The sequence below is a fragment of the Hylobates moloch genome, unplaced genomic scaffold (genome assembly GCF_009828535.3).
Source record: "Hylobates moloch isolate HMO894 unplaced genomic scaffold, HMol_V3 SCAFFOLD_1, whole genome shotgun sequence".
In the NCBI taxonomy this organism is placed as follows: Eukaryota; Metazoa; Chordata; class Mammalia; order Primates; family Hylobatidae; genus Hylobates; species Hylobates moloch.
The window spans coordinates 133156278-133172650 of NW_026652276.1; the positions used below are offsets into that span (position 1 = coordinate 133156278).

Sequence of the window (16373 nt, forward strand, 5' to 3'; positions counted from 1 at the left end):
AATAAAGCAGGCTTCAACACAACCAGGTAAACCAGGAGGCAATATCACAAAAAGTGAGGAAGAGTTTCAAGGAAAAAATGGTCAATAATGCCAAATAAGTTAAAGAAAAAGACAACCAGAAGGCCTTTTACTGACCTTTAATAAAAGTAGTTTTGTGTTAAGGAGAGAACCCAAATGGTGAGAAATTAAGTACTGGATGGGAAATTTAAAAGTAGAGGTTTATTTTTTCTCTACATCTGGCTGTAAAATGAAGAAAAGATACCACACCAAGATGTTTTGCCAAGGGAGGGCACTATTCTTTGTTTTACTTTTTAATAAACTTAATCTGGTGAAGATTTAATCTGTGAAGAACAATCTAGACCAGGCATCCCCAACCCCCAGTCTGTGGCCTGTTGGGAACCAGGCCACACAGTAGGAGGTGAGTGGTGGTAAGCACTACTGCCAGAGCTCCGCCTGTCAGACTAGTGGCAGAATCAGATTCTCAAAGGAATGCAAGCCCTACTGCGCACTGCGCATGTGAGGGATCTAGGTTGCGTACTCCTTATAAGAATATAATGCCTGATGATCAGTTTCATCCCAAAACCATCCTGCCCCCCTCCCACACACACACACCCACACACACTCCCTGGCAGAAAAATTGTCTTCCACGAAACCAGTCCCTGGTGCCAAAAAAACTGGGAGCCACTGGTCTAGACTACATTAAATACATTCTATACATATGTTGATCTGAAATTTGCTGTAAGACAGTTTCATCTCCACAAAATCTATTAGGATATCCTTTAACATACACTCTGATGTACATGCTAATACTAAAAGGCAAGCTAAACAAGCTCTATATAACCTGGCCCTGCAATTATCTTAAAAGAAGTTTACTTATTCTAATTACTGTAATTGCACCAGTACTAAGAACTAACAATTCTGCTGGGTAGCTAGTAGTAAACATTCCAACCAGCTAGTCAATAATTACCTCATCTGCCAATTCAAACAGCTTTCACTTGCTACATGTCTGAGGCTGGGAGGCGCTAAGAGGTATGTTATGATCTTTCTTGCTACACTCAGAAATAGAAGCATTCTTTATACAACCCAGTTCAAGTGGACAATTACATTTTTAAATCACGATGTTACCAGAGAAATCCTTACTGCCTACTCAGAACATTTTCTTCATGATTATTTAGAAAATGATTATCCCAATTTTGTAGTAAAAGATACTGCCTGACCTAGGTTAGGGTCTGCAAAGTTTCATAAGATATACACCAAGTTTCTGTAAGTTCTTTTGCTAAACTGAAGAGTTGAAATTGACGGTTTAAATACTGTCTATGAGCTGTCCCTCAGTGTTCCTCTAAATTCTTCCCATTACCTGAAATTCTAATTGATCATTCAATACACATTCCTCCTTAAAAATGGGTGGATCATAAGGTCAGGAAATCAAGAACATCTCGGCTAACAAGTTGAAGCCCCGTCTCTACTAAAAAAGCAAAAAATTAGCTGGGCGTGGTGGCGGGCACCTGTAGTCCCAGCTACTCGGGAGGCTGAGGCAGGAGAACGGGGTGAACCCGGGAGGCGGAGCTTGCAGTGAGCTGAGATCACGCCACTGCACTCCAGCCTGCGTGACAGAGCGAGACTCCATTTCAAAAAAAAAAAAAAATCAAGTATTCTTGTGAATACTATTAGTCTTTCAGATCCTGGAATAAGACTTTCCCTCTAATTTCTGTTTTGGGCCAGCGCTAATTAAGAAAGTAAGAGTTTTAATTTGGAAGAAAATAGAGCTAGTTTTGAGTTACACGAATCAGAAAAAGTAGATTTTGCAGAAACATAGCAAAGGGCTCTGCAAAAGTAGAGGGCAACTTACATCCGGCCACGGGGCATGTCAGAGTGTAAGTAAAGGAGAAATATCAGGAAAACATATTATTTTACCTGGATATCTAATGGATAGAAGACGGGAAGCAAGGTGTTGATTTATTCTTGATCAGGTAGCATGTTCTATATAGTGGTTCTAAGAAGTAGCTTTCAAGGCAGAAGTGGGTAGTTTTTAACTGTTTGAATTAGATAACCTATAGATTCTTTTAAGTTCTTACTTTTTATAAATCTCATATACCAAAACATATCCCCTAAGGACCAGGGATGAAGTATTTGAATCATACCATGATTATGTGAATTATATCTCACTGATATTTCTTTAAAAATAAGAGTACTATACTCATTTATTTTTAAGTTACAACATTCACAAGAAATATAACAATGAAATTGTCATTAGTGGTGTGACTATACTTAATAAAAAGCTAAGCAAAAAAAGTTTCAAAAAGAAGACTTTTAACATTAAAAAAGTTGCAAGTACAAAATTTCCAAATAAAGAACAGTACTTTTTTAAAAATTTCAATAATGAAAGGCATGTAAAATAAAATGTAAAACCTCTAATACCAAATTAGCAAATACCAAATTTGACATTTAAAAGAGATTTCCGAGCAGCTGTGGACCTCATCAAGGCAATGCAGACTTCACTGACTATTCCTGTGCCTGTGCTCCAGTTATCCTGAGGCCCTGATAGCTTCAGCCGTGGCACTGCCCCTGATGGATGCTAGGGCCCTTGAAGCCAGAGGTTCCTGAAATCCAAGAGTGGTCCCATAGTTCAAGAATCGCAGGAATCCCAGGAGCACTGGGCTCAAGCTGCCCTTCAGGAATGTTACCTCTGCAGCATGCTGGCTACGGTGCGTCAACAGGTGAGCTTCACACTGCACAACTGTGTGCACAAGGCTGCCCACTTCGGAGCCACCAATCTGGACACGGCCAACTTCCATGTGTCACAGCTGCAGACTCCCACAGGTGTGTAGAGATGCTGCTCTAATGGAGTGACATTATTTCACATACCTTCAAGCCTGAGCAGCTGGAGCACAGACATGGGAATAGTCAGTGGAATCTGCATGGTCTTGGCGAAGTCTGCAGCTGCTCAGAAATCTCCTTTAAATGTCAAATTTGGTATTTGCTAATAAAGATCTGTGTTCACCTTTCCGCTTGAGTCTAAGCCACAGTATCCCAGGCCTCCCAATGTTCCCAAGCCAGGAACTCTGGGCCTCATGGAGTTATGGGCCCCCTTGGAATTCTGAGCCAAGCTCCAAGCAACTCTGGACTCCTGAGACCTCCTGGGTCTAATCAGTATAATTCTGCAACTCTAGAAATTCTAGGTCCCATTGGAAGGAATGCTCTACCTCACAGAACTCTGAACTCTCCAGATACAGGCCTGATGCCATTTCCTCAAGTCTGAGGCTTGGCGGTGGGGTAATACAGGTGGGCAAATTACAGAGTGGGAAGTTACTTATTGAAGAGACTGCAAAGTTCAGCCATCCTGAAGATACTCTCAAATGCTTCCCTCCTGCTAAAGAACCAACTTCTCCAGGAAAATAAAGAGATTTCCACTCAATATTGGCAAGGATGAGACACATATGAGCATTCACACACCTATAGAAACTGTATTCGTTGGTATGACATTTTCAGTTAACATCCTTTACCATGCCATCTACTTCTAGGAATGAAACACACAGAGGAAAACACTGCAATAATATTTTAACAATAAAAAAAGTGTGTGTGTGGTGGCAGAGGGAGACCTTCCAGGTCCAACAATGGGAGGCAGGCTAAGCGTATTATGATACACCTATAAAAATATTATTCAGCCATTGAAAATTAGCTTTTAAAAATCTGACACAGAGAAATGCTTGCCATAGCATTAGATGAAGAAAGTATACAAAATAAATATGGTACTACAGCTATGCCTAAGATGCAGAAAATATAACAAAATTTAACAATGGTGATGTCCTCTCTCTTAAAATGCCATATACTTCCTTCATATTACTTTTCTAATCAAAAAACATTTTGTAACAAGTCCTAGTTTTTATAGGAAGAAAATTTCAAGCCATAAATCTGAATATCTGTTACATCAAAAAAAAAAAACAACCAGGAGTTATCTAAATATCCAACCACATTTCAAACAAATATATAATTCATGTTGATTCAACAACAAAGGCAAACATCCACATATATAAAATCAGTTTCAAAATCTCAAAGTAAAACTTTTTTTTAAAGTTTATTAACTCTAAAAAAAAATCAATTCCTAAGATTCTTCCTATCACTAACATTAAATACCTGACACAGTCAAGGGAAAACAAGATACTCGAAAGGTTTGCAAGGGGCAGCATTAATATTCAGCAACTATAAAGCAAGTGCACCCTTCAGACTAAATAGTCATGTCACATAAAAAACTTGAGCACGATATTTACCTGCACAGAATAGACAGGTAAAAAGCCATATTGTGTTTTTAAGAATCTAAGCTACTCAGCTAAACCATATTTTAAAAAGGAAAAGAATAAATTCTCAACCAACTTAAATCTGACTCTCACCAGAAAAGAGCTTTGCCCAGCAATCTATACTGAATTACAAAGAGCACACATTTGCCCCGAATGTTTATAATCAAAAGAATTCAACCAAAACAGAAGTCCAAAGTAAGGATTAATCAAATATTTAGCTTATTAATTGCATATCATTGTCTACCATCCCTGCTTTCCCTTTTCTTCATTCCTCATTTTGAATCTTAAAACTAAGTCATGAAAATGCATGAATAAAAATATGTTTAAAATTAACATTTATACAATTTACAGATGTACTACGTATTTTACATATATTATATATGTAGTACATTCATATACACAATTATCTCAAGCCCTCTGTGAGGCAGGGGTAGTCACTCACAGTACACAGCATTCCTGTGTAAGTATCTCCACTCTACAACCATCCTACGCCCACAGGTTCTTAAGGAACCCTACCACAGCTCTTTTATTTTTATTTTTTATATTTTTTTAGAAATGGGGTCTCACTCCATTGCCCAGGCCCGTCTCGAACTCCTGGGCTCAAGCAATCCTCCTCCCTGGGCCTTCCAAAGTGCTAGGATTACACACATGAATGAGCCTGGCCTTCGTTTACTTTTTGTAATCACAATACAATGCTTGGATTAGAAAAGACCAGGTAAGGTTTGGAGCAATGGCTCACACCTGTAATCCCAGCTAAGGTGGGTGGATCACTTGTAGTCAGGAGTTGGAAATCAGCCTGGCCAACATGGTGAAATCCTGTCTTTACTAAAAATACAAAAATTAACCTGGTGTGGTGGTGCACGCCTGTAGTCCCAGCTACTCGGGAGGCTGAGGTAGGAGAAGACTGCTTGAACCCAGGGCAATGGAGGTTGCAGTGAGCCGAGACCATGCCCTTGCACTCTAGCCTGGGCAACAGAGTGAGACTCCGTCTCAAAAAAAAAAAAAGACTAGGTAAGTATTTGTTGTGAAAAGGAAAGTGAGGTTCAAAGTGATCTGTCCAGGGTCATACAGCTTGTCTCTGACAGAAATTAAGTTTTAAACTGGACTAAGCATGATATTCTTTTCAGTGTAACAGCTGCTGCACTATTACACGGTAGATATAAAGTTAGTTAAAATACAGAAGGCTTATTTTCATGGTGTGACAACGTAAGTCAAAAACATGAATAAAATTTTACAAAATTGCCAAAATAAATTGTAAATTCCAAATGTGTGTGTGTGTGTATAACATACACTTGTCACTTTCTGATTTTGATGGTATATTATCGCTATACAGAATACCCTTGAGGAAGAGAAACATACTGAAGTATTTAGGGGGACAAAAGAGAAGCATCCATCTCAAATATCCTAGGAAAAAAGTTATGTACTGTACTTGTAACTTTTGTTTAGAATTGTTTCAAAATTCAAAATTAACACATTATTTTCAGCACAGTAATCATGTGCAGTAAATAATGACATACACTTCTAATTATATAATTTGTACCTATAATTTTCAATATTTTAGGTAGATGACCTTTTTGAGATTCTAAACACGCAATCTGTCTCCAGAATATAAAGACATGATAAAAATCTCAATTATATTTCAGAAAGTTTGGCAAGTCAGTGAACCCATTCAGCATCCCCGTTCCCTGCTAAAAATTTGATCCACAGACTTCAGTACCTTAGCCACTGCTTTAAATGGCTATATACTTCTATATAGTAAAATAGACCAAAAAAACCCCAAGACCTAGATATAAATACATGAAAATTATTACTTAAAATGAGGGTTTTTTTTTTTTTTTTCAAAAACAAAGTTTGAGTAAAATTAACAAGGGTGGCAAATTTACCACTACAAAGGTCTTTCATAGGAGACAGGTTATACCTTCCTAATCTTTAAAATAATTCTAAGGTTCTGTAGTTCAATAGTGAAACAAGCACAATATCCTGGCATAAAACTATCTTTCAGACAAAATCCACCTGCTGTGTATTAAAAAATGTAATACCTGAAAACTTCCTGCCTTGGGAGAGAATAAACCTGATTCATAACACAAAAACCACTCAATCTACAAATGCTTTCAACAGAAAGATGGACCAAATATAAAGGGGGAAATTCTGACCTCCTTTGGTGCTAGACTGCAGTCATAGCTAGGCAGGAGGTGATATTATTATCTCATATTTAAAATTATATTTCAGATATACGTGATACAGTCACCTAAGAAAAGGATGGACCCATTTGACCCACAATAGTATTTGGCCTCCATGACCTAGACTAGGAAAGATTTAGAAATTACCCATCATGGAGAAAGAAAGTGCAGTCTTCCTTGCCAAGATGAAAACTACATACTAAATGAGTCTCCTATGTGAGAATTACATTTCCATCTGTAAAGAAGTTGCACTAACATGTGCTCCCTTCATGTCCTTGCCTTCCGTTCAGTACTGAATTCTTTTAAAATACTGACAGACTATGCAGCCGTCACATTTCTGTCCCAACATCTAGCTAATTAAAATTAACAAATGTGATATCATTTTTACTTCAGTCCACCTATCCAATCAATCTTGAGTGTATTCAACACCAAGAGAACAGTTTCTCTAGGTCTGACAAACATGACCATCCTTAACTAATTCAGCCTATATACTATGAAATTTACCTTAGGCCTCTCGGTCTGTCAAAAGAAAGGATAGCTGTGTTTTTCGACACTGGAGTTTCTTGTATGACTTTCAAAGACCATATTAGGATAGTATATGTATAAGAAGCAAAAACAGATTAAGAATTATAATTCAATGACTTGCTAATATATATTTTTAAAATCACATTGATGACTTTTTAAAAGACTGCCAAATGAAACTGGGATATTATCAAGATTACATTTCTTACATATGTCAATCCAGACAGTGCTCTTGTTACAGAACCACATTTTTTTTTTTTTACTTTTGAGACAGAATCTCACTCACTGTCGCCCAGGCTGAAGTGTAGTGGCACGATCTCGGCTCACTGCAACCCCTGCCTCCCGGGTTGAAGTGATTCTCCTGCCTCAGCCTCCTGAGTAGCTAGGATTACAGGTGCACACCACTACACCTGGCTAATTGACTGCAATCTGTAAGACTGATTTTACAAGTATTTTTCCTAATTACACTGTTTCATGATTAAGACACTGGATTTAAGCCATTAATTCAGATTAAGAATTAAGCAAACAAAACATGAATATACGAATTACTGAAAAAAAAGTACCATTTTTTCTCATGACTTAGTAAATGATTAAGACAATGGCATGCTTTTTAGCTGTAAAGTCTCCTTTCTCTAAACTTCCATAACATTTGGTTTACACATTTCTTATGCCACTTAACACATTATGATTCATGGTATAGTTATGTGTATACTATTTTCCTCCTCTACTATTATAGTGTATTCATGTACCTTTAAAATCCCTCTCAAGCATCTAAAACAGTCATAACATCCATGGAATGAATAGCCTAACCTTCAAATATACCATAAATCTCTTCAAATTCAGAAAAAAAAATTTCCTTTTTTCTTAATATATAATCTTTAGTAGCATAAACTTTCAAAAAACAATTTTGCTGGCCAGGCACGATGACTCACACCTGTAATCCCAGCACTCTAGGAAGCCAAGGAGAGAGGACTGCTTTAGGCCAGGAGTTCAAAGTTAGCCTGGGCAACACAGTGAGACCCCATCTCTACATAACAAATTTTTTTTTATTTTTATTTTTTTAATTAGCTGGGCATAGTGGTGTATGCCTGTAGTCCCAAGTACTTGGGAGGCTGAGGTGGGACGATCATTTGAGCCCAGGGGCTCAAGGCTGCAGGGAGCTCTGATTACACCACTGGGCTCCAGCTTGGGCACCAGAACAAGACCTTGTTTCAAAAAGAAAAGAGGAAAAGGGAAGGGGAAGGGAAAGGGGGGAGGAGGAGGGTGAGGGAGGAGGGGGAAGGGGGGAGGAGGACGGTGAGGGAGGAGGGGGGAAGGGGGAAAGGGGAAGGTGAAAAAAGAAAAAGGAAAAGGGAAAGAAAAGAAAGGAACAATTTGTCAGTATGTGCCAAGAGCCACAAAATGTTCAAATACTTTGATCTAATAATCCTACTTCAGGAATTATTAATAAATAAATAATAATGATACTGCCCTCTGTCTGCCAACATACATATAACAAAACTCTGTGTGTTTAAAGATCTTCATTGCCATGCTATTTGTAACAAGGGTAGGGGTAAAAACAAATCTAGTGTCCATCAGTAAAAAAATAAATTACAGGTCAGGCGCAGTGGCTCACACCTGTAATCCCAGCATTTTGGGAGGCCGAGGCGAGTGGATCACAAGGTCAGGAGTTCAAGACCAGCCTGGCCAAGATGGTGAAACCCCATCTCTACTAAAAATACAAAAATTAGCTGAGTGTGGTGGCAGGCGCCTATAATCCCAGCTACTGGGGAGGCTGAGGCAGAGAACTGCTTGAACCTGGGAGGCGGGAGGTGGCAGTGAGCCGAGATAGCGCACTATACTCCAGCCTGGTCGACAGAATGAGACTCTGTCTCAAAACTACACTACACTACACTAAACTAAACTAAAAACTAAGTTAAACTAAAATAAATTACAAAAATTATAGCATATTCGATCTCAGATTAGAATACACATATAGCCATTAAGCACTATCGTTAAAATGTTGACCAAAATTTCCATTCTGTAAAATTTTTATTGCAGCATTATTATGAGATTAAACAAAACAAATCATTCAAATGTCAAATGATAAAGCAATGGTAAAATATCAGAGAGCCACAGCTGGAAACATTATGCAGTTGTCAAAGTAAAATATGGAAGATAAACGTAGCATATATTAATGATTATTATCTCTTGCTGCTAAGTCTTTATTTTCCTTTTTTTCTCTTTTTAGTATTTCCTAACTGTCATGTAATTCAGGAATTAGCATGAAAAAATATCCTTTTCAAAAAGGCAGGTCCTCCTTGATGACTCCAAATAAGTCTCACCATGTTTATTTCTTTCCAGAAAACAGCACAGTTTGTAATCATTTGACTTACTGTTTGCCTATCTCCCTAAATTAACATAAACTCTGGTAATCTTCCTACATAAATAAACACAACATAACTGCTGTATATTTATAACTCCAAGAATGTAGTATTTATATAGAAAGACCAATGAACTAAACCAAAGGGTAAGAAAGAGAACAAACCAAGCATATACACTTTCAAAAATTAAGCTTGTAACAAACGGTTTTGGTAGGCCTACTTAACCATTTAAAAAACAAACATCAGATTCCTGCCTCACAACTTAGATCAAAAAAACCATATGGATTTAAGATTTCAAAATAAAAAATTAGTCTTTAATAAGTCATTTAGTCTTTATATTTAATATGTAGTAGAACTTCTAATAACCTTGAATCAAGCAAGAAGACATTAAGTAAACCATAAAGAAAAAGATTGAGGTCAGGCATAATGGCTCACACCTGTAATCCTAGCACTTTGGGAGGCCAAGGCGGATGGATCGCTTGAGCCCAGGAGTTCGAGATCAGCCACGGGCAACATGGCGAAACATCATCTCTACAAAAAAAATACAAAAACAAAAAATTAGCTGGGCACAGTGGCACACAACTGTAGTCCCAGTTACTTGGGAGGTTGAGGGGAGAGGATGACTTGAACCCAGGAGGCAGAGACTGCAGTGAGCCAAGATTGTGACACTGCACTCCAGCCTGGGTGACAAAGCAAGACCCTGTAGGGAGGGGGGGAGGGAGGGAGGAAGTGAGGAAGGAAGGAAGGAAGGAAGGAAGGAAGGAAGGAAGGAAGGAAGTTAGTTTGGATAATATAAAAATCAAGCTAATACAACACAACACACAAAAAATTCTGGAAAAAAATGTCAATGCCTACCAACAACAAAATAATAATAACGCCCTCAGAGTACCTACTTACCTAAACTTAAGAAAAAAAAAAGTTTTTAAAAATAAACTGGAACACACCATTTATAAAAGAATATCAAAGATAAACAAAACATAACTAGCAACGGCCAGGTGCGGTGGCTCACACCTGTAATCCCAGTACTTTGGGAGGCCGAGGCAAGTGGATCACCTGAGGTCATGTGTTCAAGACCAGCCTGGCCAGCATGGTGAAACCCCATCTCCACTAAAAACACAAAATTAGCTGGGGGTGGTAGTGCACACCTGTAGTCCTAGGGAGGCTGAAGCAGGAGAATTGCCTGAACCTGGGAGGTGGAGGTTGCAGTGAACCGAGATTGCACCACTGCACTCCAGCCTGGACAATAGAGCAAGACTCCATCTCAAAAAATAAATAAATAAAATAACTAGCAACAATAAAATACAGATGAAAATAAGATACCACGTTTTAGGAATCAGGTTAATATCCAATGTTGGCAGTATTCAGGAAAAACGGTGCTGTCAATACTTGATGAGCGTGCAAAATGGTACACAACTTGTTTCAGAGCAATTTGGTGTTATGTATCAAAACCCTTAAAACAATGCATCAATCTTAACACAGCAATTCAAACTTCCAAAGCCTAATTATTCTAAGAAAATAAATAAAAATTGAAGCAAAGGTATAACTATAACCATGTTATTATAGTATTAATACTAGCTAATAATTTTAACTATCCTGACAATATGACCAAGAATGATATATCCAATTTATACAGGCCATTAAAGTCTACAATTTGACCAATAGATAGGTTATGAAAGAATGTAAGATATCACAAGATAATCACAATTTAACTACACATTTAAAAGGCAATCATAGAACATTACAGATACACATAAGAATACTAAATGTTCCTATACTTAAGAGTTATTACCAATAGGTGACAGATGACAATATTTATTTTCGTTTTGCTTTTCTGCATTTCCCAATTTCTGCAATGAAATATATTAACTTCATTTTTTAAGTGCTTTAAAAAATATTCATATTTAACAGCTAGAAGGAATGTACAAAATTAAAATAGTGTACATGTGGAATTATGTGATTTTTTTCTTCTAAACTTTCTCTTTGAATTACTTTTTCTAAGATAAAATTCACCATTTTAAAGTGTATAATTCAATGGTTTTTAGTATATCCCCAATGTTGTGAAGTCATTATCGGTTAAGTTGCTTCTATTAATAAAAGCAAAATAAAAATACAGAGCTCAAGGAAAAATCTTAAAATCATAACTCAAAGCATTTCAAGGAGCTAACGTATCTTAAAAATACCACAAAATGCTCAACAGCCTAGATACAAAATTTTGAACCAATATTATCTTTCAATTTTTTCAAATAACCTGATAAACTGACATAGATGTTATTCTATCAATTCAAACATCAACAGGTAGTAGAGGAAAATGACAACTAGGATAGTCATCGTATATCCTATCACTAACTAAGTAACTCCTGAACTTTCTCTGATAAGGCACATACCAAAAAAAAATTAGGATAAACTCTGAATCCCAAAAAATGGCCAAACCAACATGTTCTAAGCTCTCTCCCACTGGAAAAAAAAAAAATAGAAATGCCAATCTGCCACTAAAGACATGTGGCATAGGTCAAATACATTACTGACATATCATTAACATTTTAAAATTCTGTTATCACAAAAATTTTGCAAAGTTCAAGATTACAGAAATGTCTGAATTTTGGATTCTATCTTCCTAGGATTCAGAATAATAGGTTTAATACCACCTGTTTTAAAAACTATTTCAAGTTAAAGCAAACTACAGTCTTCTGAGTTCTGCCTCCTTGAGAATTCTAGTAAAAACAGGATATTACAATTAAAAATTTATTCTCTATCAGTTAAGTCTAATTAGGGAGCACACTAATGATAGTCAAGTTCCAAGCCAAACAGGTTAGACAACTTCACTGAATAGAGATCTACATGTCTTCATTACTTGATATGTCTAAATTTTTAAAGATTCAATATCAAGAATTCTAATCTCCCCATCAAATTGCCAATCAGGGTCTCCAAAATCCTGGCTTGTCTACCTTTCCAGCTTTATTTCTAATTGTAAAGTTACATCTTAAGGGTCAGATCCTAAAGTCAGTGTGCTGTGAAAAAAATCTTGAAAAATTCCTTATATCATCCATAAAGCACAATTACATACAAGCTAACAACCTATCTTCCTCCTCCACTAAAATAGGTAACTGTTTCTTTGAACACATAAAAAGTGACCAATTTGTATTTAGGTGCCCTGTTGTCCCTAGACTATAACATTCAGCAAAGTGAGGAGTTCACACTATCAAACTATGTGGAAGCTGATAACAACTAAGAGAATAGCAAATGCACCTCTCCCACTTCACACCCACTCTAGGCCAGATGCTCATTCCAGTGGAATAACAGGAAAAATTACTTGTACTATTTAAGTTTTCTAGTTCTCATTCTCATTCATTCTCTCTTTCACTGAATTCATCTAAGTTCAAGGCATACTGGATATACTCTTATAAACACTGCACTATACCCAGTATCCCTAAATTAGCCTCTGCATGGTGGTTAAGAACATCCCAGATTAACTGAGCAGTAGACTGGGTTTGGTTCTGCGATCTCCTAGCAATGTAACCATGGGCAAGTAACCTAATCTCTCTATGCCTCAGTTTCTTCATCTCCAAAATGGAATAACAATACCTACTTCATAGGGCCGTTGTAAGAATTGTGAGTTAGTAGATAATGCCTATAAAGTACTGAAAACATTGCCTGGCACATAAAAAAATTATCTAAATGATGGCTATTACTTCCCCCAACAGGACTGCTCCTTCAATCTTGGCCCCAATTCTATCCTTCAAAAATTTGTCCCAATGCCTCCCTTTTCAAAAGAAGGCAATAATAATCTCCAACTGAGGCAAACTCTCCTATACCCTTAAACTTCTACGGCTCTTAACTTTTGTGTGATTCTACTGACTCATATTTCTATGTGGTTTATCTTGTCATATAAATCAGAAGCTCCTTTAAGAGAAAAAACATGGGAATACACAGCATGCTTCTTTGATACAAACAAGTCACTCAGGCAAGTACTCAATAAACATTGCTTATGAAGCAAGATTATTAAAGGTTTTCCAACAAAGTACAAAGAGTTTAATAAAAAAAAAATCTGTTACAGATTTTCAGTTGATATCAATGTAAGTTGTAAATGAACTGTTGTAATGTGAGAGCCAAATTTATTCTGAGTTTAGATCCCAAAAATGAGGATTTAGCTCATAAGGAATAGCTGAAAGTTTTTAAGTCAAGAATATTAAAGCAAGGTTGGTTTCAGCTTTCTATGATTTGCAAATGATGCTGTTAGAGTCAGCCTAAAATCTGAAAAATAAATCAACATATTAGATACTAAGTGATTAGATACTTAGTGACTATGTATTAGGCACTACACCTATATAGATGAAAATATTTAATACCTGCACTCAACATATCTATTCAAATATAGTTAATTAAACAATGTTCAAGGCTCGGTGGGAAAACAGAGTAAGGATATTAACACTTAAAAGTAAGGATATTAACACCTATTTTTCTTTGGCCTCAGTTGAAGTCTTATCATTAGGAAGAGAAAAAAGAAAAGCTGCATTTCACGAAGGGATTAATTAGAAAAGCTAATAAGTAATATACATCTAGAGACTGAATATTTCCTCTAAAAATCAAAATCAGATGACTATTTGATTTTTTTCATTTGGAGAAATGCCACAGAGATTTTCAATCAACTCTCTGGCCTTGATCACTAGACATTATCCTACTAAGTATAGTTAAAAAGGTTATTATTTAAACAAAAATTCTAAAGTCAAAGGAAATTTTTTTAATTGTTACAGTTCTCCTAATGGACCTAGGAGGCTTTCTCGTAAGTGAAAAAACTATATTTGTCTACAGTTTGTCACTTGAGATTATTAATATTACATATGTAAAGGTAAGATACAGTGTTTCTTCATATGATGATGATGTTACCAACCTGCCGAAGAAAAGGTATGCTCCGCATTATTTTATCCCTCTATCTAGACCCACCTCTACTCCACAGCAGCAGTTTGCAAGCTAGATATACTACACTTCTACTCAACAAGAGATACATAGACAAGGTAACCAATGCTATCAAATTTGCAAATTTTGTGCCATGTTTTAACTGTGAACTCTGATGATGTATACAAGTTCCAAAGAGCCAAAAACTGACCAACAGGTAAAATACTGCAGTCAGTAGATAAAATACCTCCCAATAAAGGAGTATTTCACAGCTAGTTCAATTAACCTAATTCAGCACCAAAATAAAAATACTAGATGTTGAAATATAATTAACAAAAATGTATACTATCTAAAAAGTCCAGCATCAACCCAACTTTCTTTGTTAAGGATAGCTAATCCACTACCCTGCAATTCACCTTCTTAAATAAGAGAAATACAACAAAGTTACACTATACAATATTTGTAACTTAGGTTCTAAAGTCAGCCTATATGAGGTGAAGATATTGTATAGTCATTTAAGAGTAAGATTGTCACTGAAGATAACTAATCTTACAGATGGGAAAGACACTGTGTTTCTTTATATATAATAATGATGTTACCAACCTACAGTCAAAATTATCCTTAACAGTATTTTCAAACGGACTATAGGCAGGGTAATGAGTTCATGGAATAAAACACAAAAGAAAACTGAGACTGAATTAGAGAACGAGGAGAGTCATATTTTACTCATTCCAGTGTAGTTGATTCCAAAGGTAATCAACTACATTATTATGATCCTCTATCTTACCTTTCTTTTCAAAATTCAGAGCACATACAGTTAAATGCTTATATGATACTCCACTATAGCATATAAGTCAGAAAACAAAACTATCCTGGAGTAATAAGTAACCACCAGATGCTATTTTCTTTTGTAGCACTATGAATCGAAGATAACTTCCCTAGAGTTCCACTCCAACACTATCACCCACCATTTCTCAACTTTTAGTTTCTACCTTAAAAAAAGAGGCAAGAAGACATAAATCCCATTATGCCACTGAGTTAAATTTTAAAATGTATGCACATAAGAGAAAATATAACAAAGATATGATCACTGTAGATATCTGTGCTAGTATTTTCTTAAATCTATTCAGAGTTGACTAACGTTTAAAACTTAAACCAAAGTTCCATTTTAGTAAGAAATCATATCTTACCCACTACCATAAGCGTGAATTCAAAACCTCTCTTCACTGATTTTCTGTATACTTGATTTGGGAGATTGGCAAATCCCACATAGCCTTCAAGGTTCTTCTGTTGCTGACAAAAGCAAAAAGGGCCAAGTTATTCATGTATCAACAGTACTATTCAATCACATTTCAAATTCCCTTCATTAACCTATTTTAGAAAATTATACTATTATTCACAGCAAATCAAACTACTTCCATGGCATTATCAATAAAACTATCAATTCTTAAATGGACAAAATTATTTGAGCATGAGTTGACTGACAATATAATGGTTAATTATAAAAATCCAAGGGAATGAAATAAAAATTTAGAAAACCTGCCTCAGAGCAAAGATTTCAATTGACAGTAGTTAGTAACAAGATGATTGACCAACCAACTAAAAAAGCAAAATAACAAAGGATTTTTCACAATAAAAAAATTCAAATCCCCTTCATATCATATTAAGAATCCTTTTTAATTATCTCCTTTGATCGCACTGACTAATTACCACAGGTATGAGATTCTTGAAATTTGTCTTCTTATTCATGAAATGAAATCAAAATGTTGAATTTAAAGCAATTTTTGAAAATAAACTCTTGAAGGCTCTTGTGATCAGTGTCAACCAGCTACAGTATCATTCAAGCTGTTAAGCCAGGTCCAATTTTGTCACTTCAAGGTTTCACATGATCCTACTGCCTTTATCTTCAGGTTTATCCAGGTTTTAAAGTAAATTATAGCTTCATTTTCTATTGGTTTTTTATTCCTAGATGACCTCAACGATAGTTTCATGAGTAATTGAAAGAAATCTACTTCCAAATTGGTGTAGTAAATAAGTCTGACTTCTAACTTACCCATGCGTGAGAAATGCTGTCCATAGTTAAGACTATCTGAATAAGCAGAGTCTCATTGGTTAATTTC

General features: G+C 36.1%; 1 protein-coding gene and 1 pseudogene across 2 annotated transcripts in view; one reads left to right on the forward strand and one right to left on the reverse strand.

Annotated features, from left to right (window-relative positions):
- The window catches only part of SEPTIN7 (septin 7), a 102718-nt gene that overhangs the window by 57428 nt on the left and 28917 nt on the right, over window positions 1-16373 (reverse strand). For both annotated transcript variants that reach the window (XM_058445737.1, XM_032758325.2), the window contains exon 2: window positions 15444-15546. In XM_058445737.1, coding sequence (XP_058301720.1) covers window positions 15444-15546 — 103 coding nt within the window. The remainder of the gene's footprint in view (window positions 1-15443; window positions 15547-16373) is intronic.
- Window positions 2411-3013, forward strand: LOC116812553 (gem-associated protein 7-like; annotated as a pseudogene).